The following is an 8,227-nucleotide window of genomic DNA, read 5'->3' on the forward strand; positions in this document are numbered from 1 at the left end:
AATTCTCCAAGCACATACATTTTCTGCTTGTGCTTGAATAAATGAATGGATGGATGGATGGATGGATGACAAAAGATTGGCTAGAGTTAGGCGTTTTAGTCCTAATGAGGCCATTAACTAGTTGTATGACATTGGACAAGCCTTTCAATCTCTCTAGGCCTTTGTTTCCTCATCTCTACAAAGGCGGGGCTGGTGGGTGCTTGGACTGTATCAGATTTTCCTGCATTATGATCACTGGGAAATTGTTTGAGATCCTGATCCCAATCCCTTCTCTAAACATGTTGTCTCAGTAGGTCTTGGGTTAGGCCTGGGAATCTATATTTTTATAAAAAGTGCCTTAGCTGCTTTTTACAGTCTGTTAAGCCTAGAGATCCCTACTTACAGTGTTCTCTGAGGTCGCTTCTAACTATGATGCCATAAAATTTACCTACCATGGAATGTGCAGTTACAAACCCACTACCTAAAAATGAGGTACCTACTGAACAAAATGCTTATCTAACCAGTGAAGTCGATAAAGGTCTTACAAAGGGGATAATTTTTTCTCTTCTCTACTGAAAAGTTATATTTTGGAGCCCTAGAAAAGATTGATTTTTCCGCGATCATCTTTGGTAACTTGTGTCTTGATTTCTAGTGCACATAGCAGCTGTTTTTCTTTCTTAGTTGATGATCTGAAAGCTGACTATACTGAAAATCCCACTAATCAATATGTATATCTATTTTTTTAAAAGAAACTGAAGGAGATTGCATTCCCAAGGACAGATGAATTGAAAAAGGACATTTTAAAGAAATATAACGTAGAATACCAAGAATATTTGCAAAGCGAAGTAAGTTCAGTTGGTACATTTATTGCATGACTGTTTTCTGTGCAAATATTTTTTGAATTTCATTTTAACGAGTTTTTCAAATGTCGTATGCATTCAAATTAAAAATTAAAAATACAGTGATGTAAAACCCATAAAAAATTCATGTTGATATCCTGGTTAAGCACTTGCACCAAGGATGGTGGTATTTTTATTTCCTGTCGACATCTAATAAAGTGAAGCATTAGAAAATAGACTTCTTACAGTGATTTAAGCAGAGCTTTTTGACCAACTCTTGTCAATGTAATCTTGAGCCAGATGGCTGCTCTTTAGCAATGAAAGGAGACAGTAAGAGAGGTAGGGAGAACAGTATATGGTTTCTGATGTGTCTAATTATGTATGCCTTGGAAATGTGAATTTGATTCTTAAATATTGTAATCAGTATAACATCCAGATGGAATAATGGCTAATCATATGAGTGAAATGTAATCATATCACCAAGGGGTGATGGCTCCTGCATTCTTATTAAATAGAGACTGAAAATGAAAATGATGTCTGAGACTGAAGGGCATTGAAAGAAGAATCTGACCAGTCAGTCTATAAGATACTCCAGTTCAGCACTTGAACTCTCAATGTTCACAGCATAATGATAAAGGTTGTTTTGCTTTTTTGTTTGGCTATGTGTTTATGTGCTTTGGAAGTTGTTACTTTGACTGACTCTCAGTTCAGTCCAATCTTGTCACCTCGGAGTGTGGTCACAGGCCTTCTCTGCTTCCTTTGGTATAGCTAGAAGGCAGGTTTGAGTGAGCTGTTTGCACTGAGTGACAGAAGGAATGCTGAAATGAGAAGATTTTCTCCAGTGTGGATACTGGTGATTTGATTTGAACTATAAAAGATAAAAGTGATTTTGGCGGCTTGGACAGAACAGCAGGAAGGGATTTAACTTAACAGCCCAGTTAAGCTCCCTTCCCTACTCAGCAGTGTGCATGCTGGTCCTCTCAGGAGCGCTCTGGGAGGAGCGGCCTCGGCAGTTGTTACCTGGTCTGCCTTTGGTGACACCAGTTACTTCCTAGTCCACAGTAGGATCCCAAGTATATGACATGTAGAAATCTTTGGGGGATAGAATGGCAGGCTTTACGCCTTGGAGAGATGAACAGACACACGGATAAGCCTTTGCTACAGGCAACACTCACATCACCTGGGAGCCTGTTGGAATGCAGATTCTCAGGCCCCACCCCAGACCTGCTGAAGGCCAGTCTGCTCTATAACAAGACCCAGAGCGCATATCAAAGTGTCAGCTGATATGCTGTAAGCTTACACTGCTGTAAGCTCTGTCCCCCACCCCACCCCTGCCTTATAGTAGCTCCCAAAGTCTAGTTTTCATCAAAATTATTTGGGAAGCTTGTTAAATATTTATTCTTTGACCTAATAATGCCTGGATATTTTTGTTAAGACTGGGGAGCTTGGGAATCTTCATTTTTAACAAAACTCCTAGTAGTTCGTTTTGATAGAGTTGATTGGACCACATTCTGAGAACCATTTGTTAGTGATTCTCCCTTCTCCATAAAGTTCCAGCGGTATGAATTATAAAGTCAAATGCAAAAGGTTCTAGGGTGGCACTGTCCCATAGAGCTTTGTACGATGACGGAAATGCTCTATTTGGCACTCTCTGATATGGGAGGCACTAGCCCGTGGTATTTCACGTGTGGCTAGTGAGAACTGAGGAGTTGAATTTCTAATTTCATTTCATTTCAATTAAACTTAGGTAGTCACATGTAGCTAGTGGCTACTGTATTGGACAGTGCAGTCCAGGGTGATGTAACTATTTCTGAGGTATGGTCTGATCAGTCAGGCTGTGCAGACAATCCTGACTTTGATTACTAATATTTAAAAGCACAGGAGGGTGGAGGGAACTTGGTTGTCCTGGCCCGTCTCTGGTAAAATATGAGTGGATTTAGAACTGCTCCCGTAATCAGATTAAGGGGCTTTTGCCACGATGTTATATATTTTCCTGGCAGTCTCAGGAGTGTCCCTGTGGGCATATCACAGTATCTAGCTATGTCTCTCCGTCTGCTAGAAGATTGAAACTGTCTAATCCCAGTTTGATGCTTTTGCCTTGGAAACTAACCTTTTCTTCTGGCAACCACGTTTTTTTAGAACAAATATAAAGCTGAAATTCTCAAAAAACTGGAGCATCAGAGATTGATAGAGGCAGAAAGGAAGCGGATCGCTCAGATGCGCCAGCAGCAGCTAGAATCGGAGCAGTTCTTGTTTTTCGAAGATCAGCTCAAGAAGCAAGAATTAGCCCGGAGTCAGATGCGAAGCCAGGAAACGCCAGCACAGTCAGAGCAGGTTGATGGGAGTGCTTTGTCCTGCTTTTCCACACACCAGAACAATTCCTTGCTGAATGTATTTGCAGATCAGCCTAACAAAAGTGATGCAACCAATTACGCTGGCCACTCGCCTCCCGTAAACAGGGCCTTAAAGCCAGCTGCAACTCTAAGTGCTGTTCAGAGTAAGTGAGGAAATGCACCCCACAAGACATGGAATCTCCTCTAATGGAACCATATTTCTGTGACATCTGGGAGGGGTCCCCTCATTTTATTGTTAGTTGTGGTAGTTCCCCTACATGATGTGGTGTGAATGACAATATCACCTGACTTTTGCTATATGTAACCTCAGAATTCAGGAAACGTGATTTACTCCCTGGTAGAACAGAGGCTCCATAATAAACAGCACTGTATTTGATCGTGGTACAGAGATCTTAAGAGAGAAAAATTCCGAGCATTTTTTTTTTTCCTTTCACGTATTTTGACCAAGAAGCACTGAATCCTAAAGCTAAACACACTGGAGAGGAAAGAAGATGCTGGAAAACTTGTTTGTTCAGAACCTTGTTCAGTCATTAAATTCAATTATTTAGCATTTCCCTGGCCTAGGAGGATCTGTACACATGGGTGTTAACCTCCAAAGGGGTTATGTGTTTCTGCCAAAAAATTAGTGCTGCCTGGACTGCTACATCAGTGCTGGCAGCTTTCCAAAACCAAATGGGAAAATTTCCCAGCAGACACTGTTAAGTGGAATTTATATTTCCATTTATTTTGAAAGAGTTATGGTAAGCAACCATTTTATAAATTACTCTACTGCCAATTATTTCAAAAAACATGGTGCTTTTACCTGATGATCACCAAATTTCATAAGATATAAGTAACACATGGCAAACACAAAAAAAGATTTATCCTTCCACTTATAGAATATGACATGTATTCTATGCAGCCTATGCACTTTGTGCCAAAAGAAAACACACACATACATGTAAATAGTTGATGTAAGGCACAAAGATGTAAAAGTGCTTGCACCTTCCCACTTGTATATAAATAATTTATATGCAAGGGGTAATTTTACCTTCCTTCCAGTCAATGTTCACTTTTACAAGTTTTAAAATGAAATACAGAAAGTGGAGCACCTGATTATTTCATTTTTGAAATTTATATTTACCTGCAGTCACTTGCTAAAAACAGTTTTGAAGGATGGGATGTAAGGTTTGTTCTTTTTGTTTTTTCTCCCTTTTCTGTTTCTTAGATTTAGTGGCTGAAGGACTGAGATACGTCGTTTTATCAAGAGATCTTTGCCACAGATTTCTGCTCCTGGCAGAATCTAATACAGTGAGAGGAATAGAAACCTGTGGAATACTCTGTGGGAAACTGGTATGGTGTTTGTTTCATATCTTCCCTGCACAGGATACTTTCAGTAGAGCTGGCTTTCTTGTGATAAGCTGAGCGGAACAAGAGCATCCTAAGTTTCGTAAACATTATGAAATTAACTTAATATAGATTAATTTCATAAAACTACTGTCATCATTAATGGAATTATCATTCTAGAAAATGGATTGTAAAATTTCAGAGATACTATGAAAGTTTATTGTAAAGAACTAACTAATCAAACCATAAGTTAAATCTTTGTTTAGAAAAAGGGTGGCTTTCAGATTTCCAGATTTCCAGAACCATCTAGTTTTCTGAATCAAATTTCCGTTGCAATTGTTAGTTTCACATATATTCCTATGATTAACTCAACCTGCTTTTGTCTGTGGTAGGTATAATCTCGCCACCCTTTTTCAGATACTTGCAGAATAAAGCTAGGGTTTTGTTGTTTTCTTTAAGGCAGTAGTTTCAACAAACTGCAATCTTATAGCACAGGTCATATTTAAGTATGGAAGATTTTATCAGAAATAAGTGATGAAAGACAATATCAAACTAGAAGCAGATAAAAGAGAAAAGACACATTTAATTTCCTACTTCAAGAAAGAGGAACAATGTTTCTTTGGAAGTGCCTTTGTACCCTCTGTGGGGTATCAGTTTATGTTTCTAAGTCCAGACACATTTTCATCCCTAAACATTTACTTGGAAACTGTTATTTAACTGAATAGGATGTTTCATTCAACACACATTCTCCTACTGTATTCCAGTGTTGCATCATCACGTTTCCCGCAGGGCAGAAGAAACACAGGAGACAAGCAAAGGAGAGTGACCTCCCCACAGCCACCTTCTTTGCCCTGCAGGGGGCAGTATGCTATGGATGCTTCTTCCCCAAGACCACATTTTGTACCTAGTTTGATTCACTCATTCATTGATTCATTCTTCATTCATTCCTTCATCAGACAGGCATTCAGTCACCTACAACAGCCTCAGTCTTTGCCGTGTGATGCTTATAAAGAACCAGAGAGATGATTAATTATAAATGGAGCTGGGTACTCTCAGTGGAAGTGCAGGGTATCATGGGAAGGTGTAACTGGGAAACCTTGCCTGGGAGGGTCAAGAAGGGGTTCCTTGAAAGCCGATGTTTATACTACATACGTTTAGAATACATAAAGTTAGCCATGAAAGGAGGGGCTGGGATGGAGAGAAGTGTTGTAATCAAGGCCAAAGGAATAGGGCCCAGTTTGCAGAAGTGCCCTAAGACTAGAGACAAGATGGCACTGTGCAAGGATGGACAGCTCCTCAGCACACAAACTTCTTTTTTCTGAGGATCCTATCACTACTTTACAACCCTCTTCCTTTCAACTCTTATCTTTTACCTAAGAGGGGCAATTTGTTTTTCCTTTCTCTTTATCTAATTGCCAATCCAAAACATTACCTTAATTATGGAAAATCCCAGTGAATTCCACGCCCCCAACTCCCCTCCCCATAGTAGAAGAAAGTCGTAAATCTTCACACGAAATTAAATAACAATTAATAAACTGAAAACAAGACCATCAACCTTCACAAACCTTAGAAATGTCCTTCAATAAAACCACAAAATTATTTAATTAGCATGTCCCCACCAAATAAACCTGCTGCTGTTTTGTTCTGATTTTTTCCGTTGCAGATGTAATATAACACACCATTATTTACTAGCTAAACTTCCAGGGACCAGCCCAGGATGCTAATTCCTATTTATGATACATTTTATATTGTGAAAATGGGTTTCAGGCTCCAAACAACTGACTCTTAAATTTTGGGCAGATGATCCGTGTTCAAGTACAGGGCTTTGTTTTTGAATTGTGATGGGTCAGGGTGGGAGGATGATGATGATGTAAGTGGTGGGCACTTTCTAGTCTTGTTAAAACATTATACTTCCTACTCAGGCCTTTTTTTTTTTCTGTCAGATGCTTCTTATTCTCTTTGCTCTTTGTTTTTCAGACGCATAATGAATTTACTATTACCCACTTAATCGTGCCCAAACAGTCTGCGGGACCAGACTATTGCGACGTGGAGAATGTAGCAGAATTATTCGGTGTTCAGGATCAACACGATCTCCTCACTCTGGGATGGATCCATGTATGTTTCACATTTTGGGTTTCAGTTTATTATTTTTTGGCGGGCTGTTCTCCTTCTGGAGGAAGTTTGGCTTCAGAAATAGTTTCTTATTTTAAAAATCTTCAAGTGTAATAAATGTCATCGTCTTAAAGCATTTTCTTCAATGTTAGGCCGTGTCTACATCTGTCAAATCCAGATTTGGAGAGGGGCTATAGTATGCTTTTTCCTACCATCCCAAGTTGAAAGAGAGATAAACATTTGGAAATCAGGTGACTTGTTTTGATGATTTTATGTAGTCTAATGGAGACCTAGGCAGATTTTTAACTAATATGATTAGACAATTATTAACATTCTCTTTCCCATGGCTGTGGGTCTAAAGTAAATTATTTTAAGAAAATTTCTGAAAATGTCTCTTTTAAAAAGGTGTTTGTACTTATCAAATAGGGATCTTACCCTCCACTTCACCTCCCCTACAGGCCAAGGATGTATGCGTCGCTGTATAAACAGCCACGGAGTAGGGCCAAAAACATTGGGTTCCAACATCCACCAGGCCACCATAGGAGCAGGAAAGGGCTTACAAATCAAAAGACATGAGTTTAAATATCAGCTCTGCTAAGAATTCACTATAGGAATGTTGGCAAGTTATTTAAGCAATCTGAGCATCAGCTTTATCATCCAGAAAATGGGGACCATAATAATGGACTTCATGTGATAGTGAGATAATGTCAGTGAATTTCTTAGCACATTTTTTCTAGGAACTCAGAATATTGTAGCTGATGATATTTGGTGATGATATTGTACTTTTCCTATCCATGGTTTCATCTATCTGGGGACATTTTTCCATTCAGTCTCACGCATCTGGGCCTGGGGTAGGAACAAGTCATCTCATGGCATGAGATGCTAGTCAGGGTTTCCATTGCACATCCTAGGGACCTCCAAGGGCCTCTGAAGAGTGAGAAGGAGCCATTTTTTATTTTACTTGCTTTATAGAGAAGTATTGAGGAGGGGCAGGACACACATCCTCACCCACACCTCAACACACACACACACACACACACACACACACACACACAATCACCAAGCTTTTGGTGTTTTGTAATTCAGGAGGGCAGAGGAGACTAGTCCTAGCTCCACCTGCAAATTACTGTGTGCCTGTACAGTCCTTCGATCAGGACTCCTAGCCTCCTGTTTCCAGGTTCCCTCATTGATCCAGTAGAGCTAATGAATGCCTTCTCTCCCTCACCGATTTGTGTGAGCTGTAAGCAACATACTAGATGTGAAAGCCCTTTGAAAACTATAAACCACCTCTCAAATACAAGAAATTATTTATAATGAAGCCTTGGCAAAAATTTTCTGTATGTCTGTTTGTTTTCCTTACCAGTATGCGCCTTACCGTTTGCTTAGAAATTGGGTCATTTTAAAGGCATTATTTAGTTTGATGTAATTTTCTGTAACAAGAATGCATTTTAAAGGAAAACAAATTGTAGCAAAGCAATTGTAACATAAACTGAGAAAGAATGACAGTTAAATTACACTTACGTTGAAAAGTCAGTGTTAGTTTATCTCATAAAACATTTCCCAGGGCTTCCCTGGTGGCGCAGTGCTTGAGAGTCCGCCTGCCGATGCAGGAGACGC

The 8,227-nt window shown here is 39.5% G+C and overlaps 1 protein-coding gene across 2 annotated transcripts in view; it reads left to right on the forward strand.

Annotated features, from left to right (window-relative positions):
- STAMBPL1 (STAM binding protein like 1) overlaps positions 1 to 8,227 on the forward strand; it is a 44,513-nt gene that overhangs the window by 29,170 nt on the left and 7,116 nt on the right. For both annotated transcript variants that reach the window (XM_007470306.1, XM_007470307.1), the window contains exons 5-8: positions 729 to 824; positions 2,958 to 3,315; positions 4,380 to 4,504; positions 6,476 to 6,613. In XM_007470306.1, the coding sequence (XP_007470368.1) occupies positions 729 to 824; positions 2,958 to 3,315; positions 4,380 to 4,504; positions 6,476 to 6,613 (717 nt within the window). The remainder of the gene's footprint in view (positions 1 to 728; positions 825 to 2,957; positions 3,316 to 4,379; positions 4,505 to 6,475; positions 6,614 to 8,227) is intronic.

Source organism: Lipotes vexillifer, unplaced genomic scaffold (genome assembly GCF_000442215.2).
Source record: "Lipotes vexillifer unplaced genomic scaffold, Lipotes_vexillifer_v1.1 scaffold690, whole genome shotgun sequence".
NCBI classification, from domain to species: Eukaryota; Metazoa; Chordata; class Mammalia; order Artiodactyla; family Lipotidae; genus Lipotes; species Lipotes vexillifer.